General features: G+C 44.1%; 2 protein-coding genes across 3 annotated transcripts; one reads left to right on the top strand and one right to left on the bottom strand.

Annotated features, from left to right (window-relative positions):
* Positions 1–187: 187 nt before the first annotated feature.
* On the bottom strand, positions 188–6,389 carry LOC307076022 (very-long-chain (3R)-3-hydroxyacyl-CoA dehydratase-like). The gene is made up of 11 exons (XM_079736850.1): positions 6,206–6,389; positions 5,761–5,803; positions 5,498–5,571; positions 4,987–5,151; positions 4,446–4,497; positions 4,210–4,320; positions 3,347–3,474; positions 3,020–3,132; positions 2,578–2,684; positions 1,588–1,719; positions 188–1,000 (listed from the first exon to the last, which is right to left on the bottom strand). The coding sequence occupies exons 1-11, from the start codon at positions 6,293–6,295 to the stop codon at positions 924–926; spliced, it is 1,092 nt and encodes a 363-aa protein (XP_079592976.1). The 5' UTR covers positions 6,296–6,389; the 3' UTR covers positions 188–923.
* Positions 6,390–6,731: 342 nt separating this feature from the next.
* On the top strand, positions 6,732–18,134 carry slc67a1 (solute carrier family 67 member 1). Of its 2 annotated transcripts, XM_079736715.1 has the most exons (10): positions 6,732–7,047; positions 7,514–7,611; positions 12,142–12,287; positions 12,423–12,555; positions 12,835–12,947; positions 13,080–13,196; positions 13,494–13,594; positions 13,813–13,914; positions 16,023–16,143; positions 16,552–18,134. In XM_079736715.1, exons 1-10 carry the CDS (start codon positions 6,889–6,891, stop codon positions 16,737–16,739), a joined length of 1,278 nt encoding a protein of 425 aa, XP_079592841.1. In that variant the 5' UTR covers positions 6,732–6,888; the 3' UTR covers positions 16,740–18,134. The 2 variants fall into 2 exon arrangements, with proteins under 2 accessions (XP_079592841.1, XP_079592842.1); XM_079736716.1 differs by lacking the exons at positions 6,732–7,047; positions 7,514–7,611 and adding an exon at positions 7,628–9,217.
* Positions 18,135–23,281: the final 5,147 nt, after the last annotated feature.

Below are 23,281 nucleotides of genomic sequence, written 5' to 3' on the forward strand. Positions count from 1 at the left end.
AATGCTTAATTATTATGTTTGGCACAGAGCAGTAGCATATGCTCAGAGCAGTAGCATATGCTCTGTGCCAAACTGATGAAAAAAAAGTCATAACAGGACTAGAAGCTTAAAACGCATTGTTAATGAATAGTGGGCATTGCGATGTAATTTCCTTTATTTCATTCTCCGTGATAGCAGACACAAGGAGCCTAAAACCACTTGGAATAATTCCCTCATCATTCTGCTTTATTTAAATAGTAAAAAGAGACGTTACAAACAAATGGTCAAAAAATTTAAAAAACCGAAAATGTTTGACAATCGTGTTTGGTTTTGTTTGTGGCTCATTATGAATCTTCAAGTAGCGTTCAGCCTGTTCGACATGAACACCCATAAAATGCAATAGGCTAAGCCAATAAACATAATCCAGTTAACATAATTCAAGCTTCCTCATATAAATACCATTTCACATTATGTCCCAAAAAACCGAGGCCTGTTTCAAATGTCATGATGGGCGTTGACATTCAAGTAATGCATGTGACATTTGTTTTTATTTCATATAAGTAAACTAGGGAATTGTACAAATATGTCATCATTATCACAATAATAATAATCAAAAGCACCACTTTTTATCTCAATAACTTGACACTGGTGTGTTCATTTAATGTGATAATAGCATTTAGTCCCTCAAATTAAATAAATGATTAGCGGGGATTGGCAGGATTTGATATGAAGTTTACTAACACGCCCCCTAGTGGAATAGTAAGGTAACGGCCACTTCACTAGGCGGTAAGGGAGGATGGAATACAACGTGTGTGACAGTTGGTGTAAGAAGCTCAAAAGGCAGTCAGGGGAGGCACACAAAAATAATAATAATAATTAAAAAGGAACAAACAAAAGAAACAGGACAGAGAAGGGCCATTCTGTCTTTGAGCAGAATATTGTGGCTAGATAGCTTTCCTCTTCCTGGAGCGGAATCGCCTTTTCCTCTGCTTGTAGAGGTGTCGGAAGTTAACGAAAAGACCTGGGGAGAACGACAAAAAAAATAACACAGGGTGAGTCTTTCTTTTACATTCACATTGACATTTAGGGACGCTTTTATCCAAAGCGAATTACAATAAGTACATTTGTCAGAAGAAAGAGAAACAACAATATATCGCTGTCGGAACAGTAAGGATGTTTATAGAGAAGTGCCAAGCACTAACAATTGTTAGGTTAACCCATTCCCTGTATACAACAAAGATAGCTAGGATAAGGTGCTACACAATGCTAAGTACTATATTTTTAAGTGCCAGGACGTACAACATACAAGTGCGTAAGAGGGGTGTGTGTGTGTGTGTGTGTGTGTGTGTGTGTGTGTGTGTGTGTGTGTGTGTGTGTGTGTGTGTGTGTGTGTGTGTGTGTGTGTGTGTGTGTGTGTGTGTATGGGGGGGGGGGGGTAAGGGAGGAGGCTATGCAGAGTCTAGGTGAACTCTGAACAAGTGTGTCTTGAGCCTTTTGCGGAAGCTGGTGAGCGACTTTTTACTATGACTTCCTGCACATAGACAGGTGTGGGAGGCAAGTGGTTGGTAGGTTGACAAGAGTGAGAAGGAGAGCGAGAGAACCACTCACCTAGGAACATGATGATCAGGTAGACCTGCAAGGTGTAGGAGAAGCTCAGGGACTGGCCCAGGGCTCTGGGGAGGGGCAGGCTGTACAGACGGGTCTCATCAAAGACGGGCATGGCCTGGATCACCGCCACCGCTGGTGAGACACACAAACCAAATGAGTCACGTTTACAGGACGTTGATTCAACATCATGGTAAAGTGTTAAATGGACTGAATTTACGTGGGGCTTTTTCCCAACCAGTGGCCACTCAAAGCGCTGTACAACACTGCCTCACATTCATGAACACATTCACACACCGACGGCGGAGTCGACCAGGCGGCAGCCGGCTCGTCGGGAGCAGTGAGGGCGAGGTGTCTCGCTCAGGGACACCTCGACACTCACTTCATGGCCAGCGGGTAAAAGGCCACCACTCCCTCCTGATGGTAGAGCTGAGATAGTGTGCGTTTCACAACTCACTAATAAGTTACGCCTCAAAAGGTCAAGAAGGGGACATGTTTAGCACTTTAGCTCTAGGCTAAAGGTCCTGTCAGACCAAGTGGGGATTTCACAGATTTATAAAGGGCGCCTGGATATAAACGTTTTAACACATGGCCTTTGCACGGTCAACTACACTAGTACTGCGGTGGTCCTTATTTAAAATGGAGCCTGGTTGATTTCTCAATTTGATCAATTACAAAATTGGCCGATTAATAGCCTATAGAATACCACTGGACCCTGCTGTTATAACGGTTTGAAAACAAACTTTCTTATACCTCCTGTTTCCCATATTTAATCATGGACAAATGAATCACCGCTGCTACTACTCTCCATTGCTTTATGTAGTTATGTCTATTTACTTTCTTCTCCATTGCCTCAGACTGCATCTGAAAAGGTACAGATCTGTAATAATTGGATTCAGGTATTTATGGTTCTGGAAATTCAGACTTTTATAGCTAATTTTTTTATTACCAACATATAACAGCTGATCAGAAGAGGCCTGAAGGTGAACCTACCTTCTGCTACGACTCCCATGGGGTAGAGGGGGATCCAGATGGTGTACCTCACCCAGGTCAACAGCCCCCACTCGGTGTCAATGCAGGCCAGCATGTAGAAGGGGTACCTGCAGAGTTGGAGATCACACACAGTGGGGTTAACAGGGGGCACTATGGTGAGGGTCTGAGGAGTGCACCGTACGGAAATGGATTCAGGAATTCTTAATCGTGTGAATTATTATCTCTTTTTTTTGTATTTCCGATGTTTGATTAACATTTAAATCCCCTTTGTCCAACCGGCTCTGCCAAACAACAGCCCTAATGCGCCGGACAAGCAAATTTCCCCCCAAATGAACGGGTGGGCCATTGCCATTTACCGTCGCCATGGCAACCCAGGTAAACTGATGCCACGACACTGAAAAATACAACGAGTGGGAGAGTGAGAGTAGGCAGGAGTGCGGACCTGAAGATCTCAATGGTGCTCCACAGGTAGAACACAAAGAACACGACAGGCTTGCTCTGCATCTGCTCCAGACTGCCGAAGATGACAAAGAGAATAACGTTTCTGCCCGTCACCTGTGGAAAGGCAGGACGGAGGCATTAGGAGTGAATAGCACCCATACCGAAATAAAACATATTTTTTCAACCTGTAAAATATGATGTTTGTATGTTGTACGTCCTGGCACTAAATGTACACACTTATTTGAAGCCGCTTTTGATAAAAGCATCTTCTAAATGCCCTGAATGTAAATGCAAAATGTAATAAACGTTTTCTAAATATCAGTCATACCTGCAGCATGGCTGGAAAGAAGCCAGTCTTAACGAGTCCCAACAAAGGGTTAATGACCTCGATCACCGCCATCATCTGGCAAAAATACATCATGTCAGCCGTGGTGTGGAATGTGTCAAAGAATGAATCTGAGACGAGAGAAACAGAGGACGGGATGGACAGACAGATGGACAGAGTTGGAGAGATAAAACAGGTGAGATTGGGGCGGCGCCAGCCAGACATAATTAGACAGCATATTGCATGTGGTGGGCCAACCTCTAATAATCATTTGCAATACAAATCAGCATCTGTTAGCCCGGTTTTCCGTATTCTATTATTTAAATGCGTTTCAATGAATGGGCTCTCAGGGCTTGATATACAGTGTTGTTTGCGCGTCCTTTCTACACTTTTTTCATCAGCCAACAATGGTGCAGCATTGTGCCTTTGCTCTGAATTATTCCATGTCGACAACGTCGTACTATGTGCGCGTATTAGTATGCAAAACTTGAATGTGAGCAATTGTAATGTTCTTTCTCTCGTTTTATCCCATAAAGTCACAAGAGACTTTATGGGATAAAAAGAGTCAATCCTCCATTTTTGTGATAAATAACAATATTAATATGCTATAAGAGCTACGAAAGTTTACACAAATACACCTTATACGCATAGGACAATTTCTTTAATAAATAGCACAAAAGATGTGTGATATTGACCACTTACACACATTGACTCAGTCAATGTGGTCAATATTACAATATCAGCCAGAATGCCCTTGTAATGTCAGTCAGACTAAGGCATTCTGGCTGATATATATGCCCGCGTTCCTGCTACATACAGTACACCCTACTGCCCATTAACGGTCATCAGAAGCACTTCACACCAACCTTGGCCAAGTATGAAGAGACGGACGGTCATGTTGACAAAGATCCATGAGAAGCCCAGGAACTGCACCAGGTTGTACATGAACAGGTAGCCTTTCTTCAGACCCAAGTAGGCTGAGGGATGAGAGCAGAAATCAGGTGAGGGTTTCTCATGACAATGGGGCTGCATGATAAAACGGCCAATGGATTGTACAGCGAAACAACAGCAACACAACATTACAGCACAATAACATACTTACGGTCTTCTCGAATTCTAGACTCAACACTTATTTTGTTTATCCTCTTCTCCTCCTGAAAGTTAAGGCAAGGCAAGGCAAAACATAAGAGCATAGAAGAGAAATGGTGGTCATATTACCAGTATTACTACTGGATCAGTGTTAAAAAAATCGAACTCTGGTCATCTGATTCTCATCGAGGTGATCAAAGGTAAACCCATCTCCCTCCTTCCCAATCTATGCATGACATCCAAACCCTGAAGCCAAAGCAACTTACAATAAGTACATTGGTCCGAAGAAAGAGATACAATATACCAAGTGACCAAGTGCCAAGCACTAACAATTCTTAGGCTAACCCATTCCCTGTACACAACAAAGACAGGTAGGATAAGATGCTGCGTGATGCCATGTACTATTCTTAAGTGCCAGGACGTAAAACATACAATAAGTGCGTAAATTAAGTGCCAGAACGTATAACATGCAAAAAGTGAGGAAGTGGGGTGGGACGGGGAGGCTAGGAATAGTCTAGGTGAACTCTGAACAAGTGAGTCTTGAGTCTCTCTACCATCTCGTGGAGCTCCTTCTCTGCGTCGGACTCATCCTGCCAGCGGTCGAAGTCGGGGGCCAGAAACAGGGGCTTCTTCTCCTGTCTGGTCAGCCTGGACCACCAGACCTCCTCCTTCTTCAAGACCTTGATGTTCACCTGGCGCTGGGTCGACTTGTGGAGAACCTGAGACCGTGGGGGAGGGGAATGGGGTGTATAAGAAAACGAGGATTCGCCATATTTATATTTTGCCTGCTTTACAAACCAAGCAATAAATACAGCACCTGCATCCAGTTCCATACGATGTTTACAATGGATGTAAAAACAATAGGAGCTCAACGTACATATTTTAATGAAATAAGCCATGTATCTAAGATAGTGTTGGCCTTCATAATAAACAGAGGGCATTCTACAGGGGATTTTTGAAAATGAGAGACTCTCATTCAGTTCATATTTGTTGGAAATGAAAGGCTACCATTCAGTTCGTATTTAATTAACCAAATATAGACTTTAAGCATAACAGACTTGCTACCTTAGGCAGGACCGGCTGCAAGAACTCCAAAGAGAACTGATAGTCATTGTCGCCTTTTGCTCCATGGCCGTGGGCTGTTTTGAAGAGGGTAAGCATTAGGCAGAAGGTGTTGTTATGTTTGAATATACAGTCTACTTTATGCTTGTGTGCACAATTGTGTGTGTAAGCGCTTCAAAGCATTGTGCGTGATGGGTTTCCCTCCCATGTCAATTGCATGACGCGTGTCTCCTATGTCATCTAAATAATTGACTGTAATTCAATACCTTTGAAATGAAGGGTGTTTTCTTGCAGGGAGATGTCAAGATTCTGAAAACACAATGATCACAACGTTAGAACAGGTTTGACCGTGCTGCGTTTTAAAACACAAGACAAGGAAATACACATGTGTAGGGAATTATCGGTCCAGCTTTGGATAGGAACTGTAAACCGGCTGGGTGGATTTGAAAAAAAAAATAAACTGGCTTGGGTGAATTTGTTCGTGGGGCCCCGACGAACAAATGAAGGAATATTTCAACCGATCACTGCATGTAAACAAGGAATATTTCAACAGATCACCGGCTTGAAGAATGCTGAATTTGTTCATGGGGGTCCTTTTGGCATTTCTATGTTCATCCTGGTGCACATTCAATCCGAGACCATCGTTGTCTCCGAGGCATGCACACCACCGTGACACCTCCTCAGTGGATCATCATCCCTGCAGCAGCTCACCTCAGCGTCGCAGAGGTCCACCCGGAGCTGCACGTCCCCGTGGCGCTGGGCCCAGTAGACGTGCGGCGTGAGGGTCTGCGTGTTGGACATCTTTTGGATGAGTGGACATAACCAGCAGAGCTGACGTTAAACAATAAACAAGTGGACCTTGTTCTGTTTGCGGCACTACCGCGACTCACAGGATGATGACGCGACGACGAATTCAGGGTACATCCGGGAGGAGGGACCGAGTTCGGGATTTTTAGACTTCAAAGTAAAAGCCTCAATTTGCGATTGCTATGTAAGATACTGATTGTGTTATTGTTAGTTATTTCTTTGTCATCTGTTACTATTCCAATAGACTTCGAGGTTTTTGGTGTTTTATTATAACCACATATGCCCAATCACAGCCTTGCATCCCTTAATCTCAATTAGACTTTTACCTGGTTAAAGAAAGCTTTGATAAATAATAGAATAATCTCTCGCACGAAATGATTATTTGCATTCCCTCCTGTACCTATCCTGAGGGGAACATTGGATAAGCAGACGGATACGCCCCCTTTAAGCATAGGTTTCAAAGTTCAATAAGTTACGATGCGTCTGCAACTCGTTGAACATAACCTAACCACTCTTTCCTGTGGTTTCATGTCTATCCAACTTTAGGAAAGCAGAGTGAGCAGACCGGGGATTCAGTTCCTGAAAAGATGGAACGAACACTCGGCGACGCGAAGAAGGAAACACTCGAAAACTCTTTGCCACCTAAAGGGTCGAATCCCCCCAACAGAGCTCAGATCATTAATGTCACCTACATCATTGTTGCACTGGACATTACATGGATGTTCGTGCAGTTCGCTGTCACTCCTGTAAGTTATTATGAGGTTATGCAATGTCGATATGATGGCCGATAACAATGTGCGACATTTAGCAGACGCTTATATCTAAAGGGGAATAGACACATTCATACACCGATGGTGGAGTCACAATGCAAGGGGACAGCCAGCTGGTCGGGAACAGATAGGGTTAGGTGTTTTGCTTGGGGATCGAACTGGCAACCTTCCGGTGACAAGGCAATCCCGCTCTGCCTCCTGACCTAAGCCATCCCCAATAGATCCCCAATGTCTTTAATTTTGTAAAGGGTAAATATAAACGTTTGGCTGCACAGAACACACCTTAACAAACATGAAGGGTTTTGGTCACTTGATCTGTACTGATGATGATCTGTATTTATGACTGTTTAATTACGCACAGAGTTGTTGACCTTGTGTCACCGAGAAAATCAAATCAAATCAAGTATGGTTTACAATTATATGTTTGTGTTTAAATCTTCAGTACTTGGCCAAGAGACTCGACTTTGACACTTTATGGTTCGGCTACTTGCAAACCACCGTGGGCGTGATTCGGCTGCTCGGTGGACCAATCTGTGGAAGGTAAGGCATAACTAAAATACATTATGAATATCTTTGCTGCCGAACAATAGGAAGTATGGTGGTGATGTGCTTGTCATTTGTGATTTGTTCTTGTTGATATATGTATGACATATGTATGATTGCATGTAACTGTAGTTACCTGTTCAGAACCAAAAGGAGGCGCTGTTGCGCCATGTCTGTGACCATACAAGGGAATGTTGCAGACATTTTCCCTCTCTCTGCACTTGACTCTAGGAGAGCGTGCGTCTGTTCGCGGTTCACAAATAAACTACGCCAGTTCGGCTAAAGAGAGAAATGTATTAGAATTATTATTTCGCCGTGAGAGTGTGACTCTGCTAACAGGTTATGGGCCCAGTAACCGCGTGATTCTAATAGTTTGACGACGGACACGTGCGATGGCAAGACGTCTGCTTGCCAGCACGCTGAGAGATAGCTAGTTAGCTGGAAGTTGTAGCTAGTTTAGCGGCGGGAGAACCGGGAAGCTAAAGCTAGGCTAAAAGGGAGCTAAGCTGAGCTACGGACACAAGAAGTGTTGGGAAAAAAGGTCTGTCTAGTTACTGGACCAGATGAAATGAGACGGAGAGGTAATAAATGAGCAGAGGACTATGAGCTATGGGAAGAAAGGATGTTGTGCTGCATGCACGGAGTAGGACTGAAGCAGACAATCCTGAACGAGCCTCCCGGACCTCTTGTCAGCGGACGAACAGGCCGCATGTTGCGCGTTGGCGCCTTTACTCGACAATACGAGCTTGGGACTGATATTCAGAGCCACTAAAGACAACGGCCGAGAGAGTCTCAGAGTGTTAAAAGAACATTACATCGGTAAAGGTAGGCCCCGGATTATCTCCCTGTACATAACACTTACCTGACTGTAACGGAATACATTATCAGGGTAGAGCAAATAATTACGGCGCTCAGGAGTGCAGGTGAAGCGCCAAGTGAGGGACTGATGATGGCGATGGTTATGCGGGGACTACTAGAAAAGCACAAGCCGTTCACGCTGATGGTCACTCATGGTTTAGCGGACATGAAGCTGGGGGAGTTCAAGGCCAAGTTGCGGAACTTTGAGGCCTCAGAAGAGTCAGACCCAGTCGCCGAGGAGGCGGGAGGGAGAGTGCTGAAAGCCCGGGCGGCGCCAACAAGGAACGGACCCCGCAAGGACCTGGTGTGTTGGCGATGCGGAGAAAAGGGCCACAGAAAGGGTGACTGCAAAAAGAAAGCCTGGTGTAGTTTCTGCCAAAGCACCGGGCACACAGACAAAGCGTGCAGAAGGAAGGAGCGTGGACAGGGCTGTCAGTGCGCTTGTACCCAAGATGACGGCGGCGGGGGCCATGAAGCGGGTCGTGGACGGGATGACGCCCGGAGAGCTGCGGGAAGAGAAGACTTCACGTTCAGCACGCAGCCAGAAGATGCAAGCCAGTCAGCGCAACAGCTGCAGATCCAGGAAAAAGGACTGATCGTGGACACGGGCGCGTCTTCCCACATCCTCAATGACAGGAGCCGATTCAAGAACTTTGACAGCACCTTCAAGCCGGAGAGACACTGCATGGAGCTGGCAGACGGGAAGCGCACCTTCGGGTTGGCGCAAGGCAGCGGAGACGCACAGGTATTCCTCATTGACAGCGACAAGGTAAAGACACCACTTGAATTGGTAAACACAGATCTAGCTGGTCCAGTAAACAATGAATCAATAGATGGCTTTAAGTACATGCAGTCTTTCACAGATGTGTGTACAGGGGCACACATTAAATTCAGGCCACTGAGAAGTTCCTGGCTGATGTAGCGCCTTATGGCACTGTGAAATGCATTCGGTCAGATAACGGGACCGAGTTCACTAACAGAGAGTTTCAGACACTACTGAGAAAGAACAAAATCAAACGAGACGTCCTGTCCTTACTCCCCACACCAGAACGGGATAGCTGAGAGGGAAGGGCGTACTCTTTTTGAGATGGCCAGGTGTAAACTTATTGACAGCAACCTACCTAAGAGCCTTTGGCACTCTGCCGTTCAGGAAGCAGCCTACACCAGGAATCGGTGCTTTAATAAGCGCACGGGCACTACCCCTTATACAGCACTGACAGGAAAAAAGTGTGATCTAGCCAAGATGCACAAGTTCGGGTCAGGATGCTACGCCTACCAACAGGAAAGAGGTCAACTAGATCCTAGGTGTGAGAGAGGACTCTTTGTAGGGCATGACAAGGGCAGTCCCGCCTTTCTAGTTTACTACTCCAATAATGGGAAAGTGCAAAAGCACAGGCTGGTAAAGTTTGTCACAAAGACAACCTGCGAGAACGGGACTCAGACTCAGGAGCTAGGGCTGGACCCCAAAGTAGATGGTGAGGAGAGAGAGACACCACAACCTAGTGTCCTCAGCACAGACATACAGACTGGCGGTCCACAGTCACCAGAGGATGATGGCGAGAAGCACCCTAGGGTGACGCCACAGGCCTCAAGCAGTGGGAAGTATCCCACCAGAGAGTGTAGACCCCCAGGGTATCTGGGAGATTATACTCAGGAAGATAGTGACGAGGAGGACAGTACACTCACTAGTATAGACTATTGCTACCGAGCAGTTTGTGGTGTGCCGCTGACCTTTAATGAGGCCATGACATCAACTGAATCAGGAAAGTGGAAAAGAGCAATGGACGAGGAGATCGAGTCCTTAGAGGACAACCAGACCTTTACCCTGACTACATTGCCAGAGGGCAGAAAGACAGTGGGAGGTAGGTGGGTATACTCGATTAAGGAGGACAGTGATAGACATGACCGGTACAAGGCCAGGTTTGTGGCTAAAGGATATAGTCAGAGGGCAGGGATAGATTATGGCGAGACGTTCTCACCTACAGCCAATCTGACAAGTGTACGTGTAGTAATGCAGAAGGCAGCCCAAGACAACTTGATATTACATCAAATGGATGTAAAAACAGCCTACCTGCACGCGCCCATCGATCGAGATATCTACATGGAACAACCTGAGGGTTACAAAAAGGGGGGAAGAGAAGCTAGTCTGTAAATTAGAGAAGTCCATTTATGGCCTGAAACAGTCGGGGCGTAATTGGAATGAGATGCTTCACACATGTCTAATAGATGATGACTTCACACAGAACCCAGCAGACCACTGTGTATACACAAAAGAGTCCAAACAGACAGGAAAGGTAATGGTTGTTATCTGGGTGGATGATCTTATCATTGCAGCCAACAACACTAAGAGTCTAGAGCAGGTGAAGACCATGCCTTCCACCAGGTTTAAGATGAAGGACCTAGGCAGGTTAAAGCATTTCCTGGGCATGGACTTCAGCCAGTCTGATGGCTGCGTGAAGATGTCCCAAGGGAAGCATGTTGGAAAGATCCTGAATCGTTTTGACATGCAGGAGTGTAGAACTAGGGAGACACCATGTGACCAAAAGAAAGACTATTCTGAGGATGCGCCTGAAATGGCTGATGTAAAGAAGTACAGGGAAGTTGTCGGCAGTCTCATCTACTTAGCTACCTGTACACGACCTGACCTATGCTTTGTGGTAAGCAGACTATCACAGCATTTCGCTAACCCCACAGATGAGCACTGGGTTACAGTGAAACATGTTTTGCGCTATCTCAGGGGTACTGTAGACAAACAGCTCTGTTTCAGAAAGAGCAGTGAGGGTCTAGGCCTTCGAGCATACAGTGACGCAGACTGGGGGTCAGACGCCAGCGATAGGCGTAGTAAAAGTGGTTATTGTGTGAGCATGAGTAAAGACAGCTCATTGGTCTCATGGAAAACCAAGAAGCAGCCCACAGTAGCACTATCCACGTGTGAAGCCGAATACATGGCTCTAGCTCTAACAATACAGGAGTGTATCTATTTGGAGCAACTACTGAAAGGTATAGATACCTATGGGTACATAAACTGTTGTTTATGAGGACAACCAGGAGGCTATTGCACTTGTTAGGAACCCTGGGTGCAGGCAGAGATGTAAGCACGTGGACATTAAGTATCACCTCATTAGGTCCACCATAAGAGAAGAGAAGATGACACTTGTGTACTGTCCCACAGATGACATGGTTGCAGATGCTATGACCAAGCCTGTCTCCAAACTCAAGCTAATGAAATTTGCAGGGGTCATGTTTGGTGTGTAAATGTTTGACATTTGACTGCCATGCTCTTTTTGATTATAAACGTTTGGCATTTGACTGCCATGTTCTTTTTGATTGTTTATTTGAATATGTTAAAGTTGTACAGTATACATGTCATTCATAAGTGGGAGTGTTGATATATGTATGACATATGTATGATTGCATGTAACTGTAGTTACCTGTTCAGAACCAAAAGGAGGCGCTGTTGCGCCATGTCTGTGACCATACAAGGGAATGTCGCAGACATTTTCCCTCTCTCTGCACTTGACTCTAGGAGAGCGTGCGTCTGTTCGCGGTTCACAAATAAACTATGCCAGTTCGGCTAAAGAGAGAAATGTATTAGATTTATTATTTCGCCGTGAGAGTGTGACTCTGCTAACATTTCTATTGATGAATACCGTCCTATGTGATTGGCAGATTCGGAGATGTCTTTGGGGCCCGGGCGGCCTTGTCCCTCTCCTGCGCGGCTTCCATCGTGTTTTTCCTGTTGCTGGCCATCGCAGACACCCCGGCCATGCTGTTCATGCATAAACTACCTGTGTTCTTCATGCACGTGTTACCTGGTAAGTGGCAGTGTCCTTTTCTTCGTGGTTTTCTTTCGTCCACAAAGAACCTCAAACCCCTAATTCGTGGTTTCATCTAAATAGAAAAAACGATTTCAAGATTATCAAACCTTGTTTGCCGTGTTTCCATCCCAGGGTCCCAGATGGTGTTGGCCGACCTCACAGAGCCAGAGCATCGCGCGAGCGCTCTGTCTAAAATCGGTATATGTTTTGGCGTCGGCATGATTGCTGGCTCCACCATCGGGGGCAATCTGAACACCATGTTTGGGTGAGTTTGAGGTGGATTCCCGGAGTTCCCATATTGAGGCCTCAAGTCACTCACGCTTAAAGTACTCTTTGACCAAGGCGTTTGACCCTGGTACTGCTACCGAGGACCTGGTAGTTTGCTTGCAAAGCAGTTGACACAGCAGACTAACAGCTGATTTTAAAACTTGATCTGCTCTTAGGAGCCATACCCCATGTTCCAAAGACATTTGAACTAACTTTGCAAAATTATTTAATTTCCCAGATTTATTTGTGTTCATTTATTTTTCAAATGTTTTCCCAGGGAGACCATTACTGCATACGTTGGTGCATTTGGGTGCAGCTTCACTTTATTGTTGGTTCTAATGTTTATCCCAAAAAGCACTAAACCTCAATCTCCATCTACTAGCATTAACCGTAAGAACCTGCACGTAATATATAACTAATTACATGTGTGTCTAAAATATCAATTTTTACGTTTTTATTATTAATCACTTCTAATGTATGTGGTTCACGTTAATGGAGTAATTATTGTTGTTTCTCCCCCAGGCGAGAACAGTCAGAGGAATAAGTCTATATTTAGTCTGGCAGAGATACCCAGACTTCTGAAGTTCCCTGGTATTTCCAGAATATTCCTCATTAAGATCATATCAGGATTACCATCAGGTGAGATCCAAGTGCCAAGCACTAAGAAATGTTAGGTAAACCCCTTCCCTGTATACAACAAAGACGGCTAGAATAAGATCCTACACAAAGTACTATTTATAAGTGCCAGGACCTACAACATACGTACCCACCATGAACACAAACTCTTTATATTCTTCTGGGATCCCTGTTGCACACTTGCAATTTAACAACGTACATTTACATTTGTAACTATTCTGACTATATGTAACTATTCTATAGACGTACTCTGCTCTCATTCCAGTACTTAATTCCAAACCCTTTGTTCTCGATGCTCAGTTATCTTCCAGGTAATGTTTAGCATCATTGGAATGAACTTCTTCAAGTTGGAACCTGCCCAATCGGGCTATCTGATGGCCTTCTTTGGCATCGCGCAAATGGTAAGTGCAAAATATTTTTTGGGAAATAAAGATGCATTTTTTATTTGAACCTGTGATCCTTTGTTTTTATGTGACGATGATGACGATGACGATGTAAAATAAAAAGACCCGTTTTGTATTACAAGTCAGACTGAGGTAACCTTCAGATTAGAGTCTGTGTGAACTGAACTGAGAAGTGTGCATATGCTAGTAGTTCCTTATAGTTGTGTCTGCTTCAGGTCATACAGGGCTTCGTGATCGGCAGGGTAACGAGCAGATACTCAGACGGCTCTCTGCTTCTATTCTCCATCGGAGTCTCTGCTAGTGTGGGACTGGCCCAGGTAGAGAAACACACACACACACACAAACACACACACACCAGGGATGGAAATTAACACCCGCCACACGCCATTTGCGGGTGGATTTGTATGGTGGCGGGTGAATTGTGTCACTTCACCCGCCACTGTGTCGGGTAATACTTTCCATTCAGGTCCGATCAAATTTGCATATTTAATACATTCGTCATACGGCGCTGCACAGTTCCACAACCATTACTGTCAACATCCGGCCCCCTTCTTCTTCTACGCCTCTTTTGCTGAACTGCGACTGTCAACATCCGGGATAATAAACCGGTAACCATAGAGATTATATGCCGGTATCAACATTCGGTAAAGTATGCTAGGCTAATTATTGACATAAAGAAAAAACTACTAGAGAAAGCAATGTTGCGTTTCCTCACCGGAGGAAAGAGAACAGCTGAAGAGAGTGTAGGCCAGGTACAGGTGGCGGATGATAGTCAACTGTCATCCCCAAAAAGAAGCGCTGTTTTAATGAGAGATGGCGAACATCGGACAGTGGGAAACACCGTGACCGGCTGGTGTTTGACGGGACAAGCCAGACAATGTTCTGTGCTCTCTGTCGTAAACATGCTTTGGATGGCCACAGGTCCAATCGTTTTGTGAGTGGGACCTAAAATTGGAAGCCGTGGAGGACCGCGAGTCCTCAAATAGTCACCTTCACGTTTTGAAAATTGCCAAGGGAAAATCAGCGCCCGAAACCACGACAGCGATGAGGACGCTCGTTAGTCTCCAAACAGCCCAGCTTGATATAAGTTAGTTCGAAATGCACACGCAATTGCCAAAAAGGGAAGGCCATTTCAAGACTTCGAATGGCACTGCACGTAAGTTAATTTTCTATTTTCTATTAGGCCTGATGCAATAGTTTGTTGCTGTCGAAAAACTAGCATGTTGGGTAACCTTAGAGCTCTGCTAACTTGTTTGGCAAACAGCTGCTATCTGTCAGTCTGGTCTAAACAGATGTCAAGTGTGTGTGCTAAGACGTAGGGCTGTCCCGAATACCATTTTACAGGCTTCAAATACTCGTTGGATATTCTGAGCGAGTATTCCAATACTCGTTCAAAAACAACATTAATAATTGAACAGTAAAAAAGTTGGGGTTCCTTACTTTGCTGTTGTTCCGTTCCAAATCAGCTGTCATCTGTGCCATCATAGCCCTTACAGGAGCTTATCAATTCATCCCGTAACGTGCATATAAATCCATACAAAGATCCAATGTTAGGTTGTTTGTGTCCATATTAAATCCATCATTGACCGGGTATTCCTTTGACAAAAGCCAGTCTGTGAATGCGCAATAGCAGGGCTGCATAGCGAACGTACACAAACAGATACGCTAACGAGTTCCTATATATATATATATATATATATATATATATATATATATATATATATATATATATATATATATATATATATATATATATATATATATATATATATATATATATATATAGTTTAATGTATTCTGACGTTTTTCAATGTGTCTTGCACTTATTAAGTCATTGTTTCTTGTTCTTGTTTCTTCATGGTCTGTTTTCAAATGTTTAATTTCGAATGCATAGGCAGAGTATGAGTCTTCCTATACCGAGAGGATACATCTGTTGCATTATAGGGGCAGATTTCATTATACATCTGGTTGAATTGAAGAAATTAAAAGGCCAGTGCACTGAAAAAACAAATGTTCCTATTGACTTATGATGGTGTAGCCATGCATGTTGTTTTATTGTTAATATGTCAATTTGTTTTTTATTGAAAATACTTTGTATAGATGAATTATTTTCAACTCAGTTCCTTGGTAGCGCCTACTTACAGTAAAAATCACTTCTGATGGAAAAAATGTGCGCATATATTAAAAAAATAAATAGCGTATTAAAAGTGGCTGGTAAAAAAGATGAGTGGCTGGTAGATTTTTAAATCTACCTGCCACAGTGGCTGGTGGGCAATAAAGTTAATTTCCATCTCTGACACACACACACACACACACACACACACACACACACACACACACACACACACACACACACAGAAATTGATTGTGTGTGTGATGCATACACCTGCAGCCCCTTTCCGTTTCATGTATCTCCCATCTGCAGGCAGCCATGCAGAATGTGTTCCACTTCTGCCTGATCGTCTTCCCCATGGTGTTCTCTCTCTGCCTGTTCAACGTCATCACAGACAGCATGCTCACCAACTCAGTCCCCTCCTCTGATACTGGTGAGTTCTCGTGTGGTTCAGCGACTTCCAGGAGGATCTCTTGTATTTGTTTGAACGGCATCATATTGTTATTAGTACATTTATAGTCGTCTGCTTCCAAGCAAATTGCGCCTGCGTGTAGCTTCTCTAGGCTCTAGCGTCCCTGTAGTTATAATAAATTCATCCGGTCCAGCTTGGTAAACATCAGAAATAACATCAATGATTAGCTGTCTGGCATGCATACATATGCAAATAGTCCTCCATAAAAAAAAAAAAAACAGTAGTGGCTGTATGTGTTCTAGTTAGGGTTAGGGATTTAGTTTATATTATGCCGTATCCACACCCCGTATCACCATGCAGAGGATGCAGTAGCAGTACCGTCTTCCCTGAAGCGTCGCTGTCCCAACCGATTCCTGCTCTGTTTTTCAGGCACTTTGATGGGACTGTGCGCCTCTTCGCAGTCTCTGCTTCTAACCATCGCTCCGACCATCGGTGGCTTCCTCTATGAGAATTACGGCGTGCCCTACTTTGGTATCATCCAGTGTGCCGTGAACAGTGTTTTATTTGTGTACCTCCTTAAATACGGCCTCAAAAAGCAGGAAACCAAACAGGAATGACGACTTCTTCGGAAAGGGTACTCTTCCTTTCTGAATCGAATGAATTGTTCTCCTGTTCGGCAAGCACATGTTTTTGTAAAAGTTCTGTCAAATTGAACTTGGCAACCGCACAAATCTAGACGAACAAGTTGTTTCCCCTACCTTCACCTCCTGTTTGTTTTGAACAATGAAGGTTTTTAATCAACACCATGTTGACTGGCCACTGTATGACTACACTTAGTACAATCTTAAGAAAGCTCTTTCCCTTGTCTAAATACCGTATTTTCCGCACTATAAGGCGCACTTAAAAGCCGGTAATTTTCTCAAAAAACGACAGTGCGCCTTATAATCCGGAGCGCCTTATATATGGATCAATTGGTTAATTGGTTGATCCATACTGGTTGTAAACGGCGCTCTGTCAAAATGTTTCAGTATGAAAAACCAATAAAAACAATTTAATAATAATAAAATTGATATACAGATATTCCTCCACTATTAGGAAGGTCACACTATACGATCACAGAGCCAGGAAATCGGGTGGAAGACTGGCCACACTACAAGATTCGAGGGTGCGATGCTCTACTTTGTATCATTCACGTTTGCAAGATATTTAAAAAATCTAAGGTTTGGAACTGCGTAATTGTGTTTTACTTTTTTGTCATAAAGGTTCCAGTTTTATATCTGCTAAATGCAGCAACTCGTCCTCACAGTTGCGTTGCGCGTGACGAGCTATACAATTAGCACAGCTCCATCTAGTGGATGCATAATGCATCCCCAGTCAAACGTTTGACTGCAGTATCTTCTATGCTATGCGCCTTATAATCCGGTGCGCCCTATTTATGAAAAAAGTTCTAAAATAGGTCATTCATTGAAGGTGCGCCTTATAATCCGGTGCGCGTTATAGTGCGGGAAATACGGAAAGTTTCTGTTTGCTTGGAATCTCCATAACGTACATTAACCGTAACAAGGCAGAACTCTGTAGCCCTTTCTGTTGTTGGTTTCTGGCCCAGGTTCTGTGCTGTCTTCTGCCTTAAGGTCATAGGACTGCTGTGTAAGAGATGATAGGTCACCTGATATGGGTAACCTTTTAATTTGTCATATTCCCTGACATTCTTTTGTACTCTGAATGCATATTTATCTGCCAAACCCCTCCTCTGGACCTTGAGAGCTACACTGATTTTTGTATGTGACTTCACATGCATTTGATCAATTATATCTTGTGATAGCAATTTATGCAACCTGTTATATGATTTCTTTTAGAATTTTTGTTTAATTATGTGAAAGACCACTAGATGGCAGCAACTGTGCTATATCTGCTGAAAGTAACGTGTCCACTGAGATCGGGTTAAGATTTATACATAATAATGAAAAATCTCCATACACTCACTGTGATATAAAATAATACTTTTTTATCAACATCGGTGTCTTTTCCTTTTGTTGTAGATAGCAGACATTGTAGTGTAGACTTCTGTTTTTCAAGTTATGCTAATGCTTTAATTAGACCTGTAACACGCTACAATATACATCTAATCATCCAAAGTTATGTATGACAACACTTCCTAAATATAATAAATTCCTGCATCCCAAAATTCAACCAACCAAAACAAAGATAAAGGATATCCTTTATTCATGTTTGTGCAGTTTGTATTACCTTGTATTTGTTGTTTTCCTCACCATGTTGAAGTGATGTCATTTAATCTGGAACAGGTGTCTCTTTGTATCACGACAAACAAACTGTTTCTGTTTTATTGACATATTTTAGATCCTCAACAATCCCTGACAATGATTGTCTTATGCTAACAGTAGGGGGTAAATCTCTTGATAGAATTACTCTAAATCGTGATGTGTCTGTTGTTGAGGATATTTTTCCATTTTCAGGCCAAATCCAGTAGATTATATTTTTCCTGCATCTTAATGAGAAAGCAAATTTAGAAACATGGGCGGTTTGAGTTAAAGCGCCATCTTCAGCTCCATGCGGTTATCTGTTCCACCCCAAAGTCCCTTCACAGATAACTACAAATTAACCCCTTTCAGTTATTTCTCATTAAACTGCTGCTGCCCCAAGGAAGAAACACTGCTAAACATTGTCGTTGTTTGGCAATGTTTCACGTATTTCATACAATAATGGGTCTGGGGTCTGCAAAAAAGTAATGCGACTTGAATTCCCACTTACTTTCTCTTGCTCACACAATCCTGTTCGCTCTCTTCCTCTCATGGAGCCTGTAATGGCTTCAGAGGACGTGTGTGTGTGTGTGTGTGTGTGTGTGTGTGTGTGTGTGTGTGTGCGTGTGTGTGCGTGCGTGCGTGTCCGTGTAGGGGCCGACACATGAATGGGTGCTGTGTTACGCCCGGGCCCCGGAGCCAGGGGCCGTCGGCACAATGCTGCTGTTAGCGCCTGCTGACGGGGGGACCTTTGGGCCCTCTGAAACATTAATGTGACTCCGCCAGCGACCTGCGCTCGTCGAGGTCAGAAATGATGAGACCGGCACCGGGGCCCCCTCCCTCGGCGACGGGTCCCGCGGTTGCAATGCGTTGTCGCGGCTGGAAACTGAACGCCGTGCTGTGGGGGCCCGGGCGGCTCGCGGGCCCCCTGCGTGGCGGAATGGGTAATGAGGCATCTGTCCCCACCCGGGCTCACATGGGGGCGGCCCCGTTGTCTCCCTGACAGAGCGCAGGTGATCTATCTGATTTGTGCGCCGCGGGCTGAGGACATGATCTCAGGCAGAGGAGCCCGCCATTGAATGATTTATAGTGTTCCTTTTTGTACCGCGCGGCCGCTGAGAATCCCTTCATCGCTGAACGATTTGCTCGCTCGCCGGCAGCAGGGTTCATTTCGGTAATTGTCGCGCAATTCCATTAAACTGGAAACCGTAGCCAACTCCAAATTGCAAAAAAAAATAGATGGACAGAAACAAATAATAAAATGTGTGTGTTGGACATGAAGGTTGTTGTGTCTGTTCGGTGCAAATATGCTTCAGATCTTTGTCAAAAAACGGATATGCTTCCAAGGGCTTTGGCAAGGCTTTGGCAAGTGTATCCTTCAGATGTGTTCATTACCGCGTGTTTGACAGGGAGACAGAGTGTAAAAATGTCTGCCACCCCCCTGCTGCTGTCCCTCAGAGCTTGTTCTGTTGCCCGGGGGGGGGGGGGGGTAGAAAGGTGATCTTGGGTGGGTTTTGTCCCGGTGTAATCAGACAGCGTCATCATCAATCGAGAGAGGGGCATTACAGCAGGTTACACGGGCCCCTAGGATAATGAGTGGGGTCACAGCGCGCTGGCACAGAGGCCGGCCCCGGCTCCGGTTGCAGCCTTGATTACATGGCGTGGGCCTTTTGTTGGCCTGGTTGTATGTTTCAGTGCAGTGGAGGTCATGTTGTGTCGTATTAGGACACTAAATTGATGTTATTAAAAATAAATGTGAATAGCTTCAGTCTGCTGTAAAGGTTATTTTACCTTAATACTGAAGGGAGAACGTACTACACTTTTCTACAGACTTTAATGTACTGCTCCCTTTCCATTAATCCTCTTCCCTTGAATTCTAAAATTAAGTTGTTTTGTCTCTGGTTTTCCCTCCATGGTGTATGCACAGCTACATGTTTGAATGGCATATGTATACTCAATAGTAGTGACATTTTCATTATTCATTACTGACCAGTGAAAAATGATGACTGAATTATGAATTATGACTATGAGCCACATTCAATTTCACACTGTCCATATTGTCATTCTTGTCCATCCCCAGTATACATTACATATATAAAGTATACAGTCCATACATCAAGCCTTTGGTGTCTAACAGCAGTAGAAGCACAATGCCATTCACAAATGTAATACTCAAATAAACCACCTGTGTCTGTTTTATGTGGACGTTTGTATTACTGCATGAGTGAAATACAGAGAATTGTGTGTTAGTGTGAGGCTGACTTCCTGTCTCTGGCTGCAGGTGAAAGTGCTGCATGCCGTAAATATAAAATGTATGTGTGTGTGTTTGCGGGGGGGGACAATTCATAGTGCTGCCCGCGTCGTGTCCCGGGCAGAGCTGGCAGAAGGGCAGAGACACTCTCACTCACTGACATGTGCCGCCCATGGCTAATCCAACCCCCCCCCCCCATCACAGTCCTGGGCGATAACAATAACCTGACCGCCGGTCCTGACCTGTGGGGGCGTTTGGCTCCCCTAACGCCAGCAGCCACCCCTCCCCATATTCACGGTGGAAGCCATTTTGTTTTAACGTATAGCAAAAATAAGCCTACTGCGTTTAAAACGATGGCAGTTGATAATGATTCTCGTTTACCTTTTTTGCTGGTTCGTGACCGGTAATAATTAATTAATTTTGCAGGATTAATGAGCTGGACAGTTGGGAGAATTAGATGTTCATAGCCAATATGGTTCAAAGGGGAGGATATGGGTATCATATTAGTAATAGTTGAGCCGATTACGTAGCAAAACAATGAACGCGCTAAAAGGCGGGAAAGCGAGTGCCAGCGGTGGCATCTGTTTGAGTTAGTGGCGCTGAGCTCGTCTTACTGCGGTGTTGTTTGCTTTGAATGACTCAATGGTTGGCATCTGTGCCCGGCAGAGACGTCTGTTGGTGATGGCGGTCGGCTTAGTGCCTGTAGTACGCTCTGTGACGCAAGCACACCTCTTAACTGGCCTAGCCTATAGCCAATATGTTGTTCAGTTCATTGTAAAGCAGTACAATGAAACTTAAAGTTAAAGTAACAGATGAGTTCAATGTCAATGTAGAACCAGTGTGAAAAGTTAAAGTGACTGGAATAGTATGAAAAACTAATAACTTTGAAGAGTTTCCGAACATGGGCCATCTTATTATCATTTATTAAATCACAAATTGGTGAGTTTTGAGTTATGGTAACGCAGAGATGTCATGGCACTTTTGAATCATTATGTATAGTGTTAATAAAATCAAGTGTCTGCATTTTTTTAACATTGTGTTGTACTATAGATGCACGGTACTGACCACAGCGTGTTTCAAATGTATACAGGCACATTTCTATAGGATCCCATCCTGCTTCTGTCGCCCCTGCCTCTTTTGAGAATAACACGCGCAAATAACATTTCCCAAAGCCCCTGTTAGTTGGTCAGGAGTTCATTGTCTGTTAAGTGGCCTCTGGCTGCAACTCACTCTGTCAAATAATAAGCTTACATGCCTATGATATTTAATCGGGTAATTGATTTTCTCATTCTGCTGGTTATTCTTCTTCCTCGGATCCGGGGGTTTAGGGGTGGTGGTGATGGGGGGTGGGGGGGGCAGATGGCTCCCAGTAATCCCAGCTGGCCCTGACCCCCGCACCCTCCCAAGTACCCCACTCACCCCCCTACAGCATGTTCCCGGTCGGCCTGTTGCCAGCGAGCTGCTTTAACCCGGTGAGTAACCACTGTGTAAGCAGTCACCAGATGAGCCTCGGAGATGGTGGCCACGGTGGAGGTGATGGGGGGGGCGTGGTGGAGCTGCTGTTGATAGGGTCCCGCCAAAGGTGGTTGGAATAACGATAATAATAATCGCTCACATGTTAAGCGCTCTGGTGCAGATACTCCAGCTCAGACCGCTGCCATTTGTTGCCGTTGTCGAATACAAATGTTATACAAATGAGTTGTATTATATAAAAATGATCCGTTATAGAATTACAATAATAATATACGGCCTCATCGTGTGTTGTGTTGAATGTTACCGCTCGTTGGGGTTAAAGTGTGCCGTAGCTTCTGTCCATCTGTGCGTCAGGCCAGCGACACTACGCGGACATTGGTAATAATGGTAATTTCAGTTACCTCATTTGGGATAATCTTCTTGTTTCCGCCGTGTTTCCAGAGGGCTGCTAATCTAAAGTCATCTGCGCTGGAGGTTTGGGGAGTGATAGCCATCTGTCCGGCGTGCGGCTAATCAGTTTGGTTTGCTTAACTAATCCCGCAATGAAATGTAGATCAGGTGTAGTGAGCTCTCCAACACACAGGTGTTGGGGAGCTAGTGGTTCGATGGGGGTCTGACTGACCACTGCTACAACATCACGTGATTTTTCTTTGGCTCCGTTCAAGTCTCTAGGAATCTCTTTTTTTTTCATCAAACTGCAAACTATGAATATTAGATGACATTTGAAAACTCAAGTAATAAGTGGGTTGAAAATATGAGGGACATAAATAAAAACGGTTGAGCATTGAAATGAAAGCATTAACTATAATTACTAATCCATGCTGCATTCATTTATGCTTTTTGTAAGTAACTTAAATATATCTATCTAGGGATTTATATCTATATATATTTATATATATATATCTATAGGGGTATTAATATATCAGCGTTAATATATGCGAAAATAAAAATGTATAAACATCAATATTTTTCATTCTATAAATGAAAGAAGCCTACATTTTGTGTCAACATGTGATGGTGTCTCATTCAAACATTTAGCATAAATTTTTGAGCAACAACAGTGAATATGCATCAAAACAGGGCAATTAGCCCGTATTGGCTGGTCAAACGTGTACAGATCGTCTAAACAAGCCCAGGGGCTTTGAGCTGCATCAGGAGGCTCAGCACGACTCCAATC

The sequence above is a fragment of the Pollachius pollachius genome, assembly GCF_949987615.1.
Source record: "Pollachius pollachius genome assembly, chromosome: 5".
NCBI lineage: Eukaryota > Metazoa > Chordata > Actinopteri > Gadiformes > Gadidae > Pollachius > Pollachius pollachius.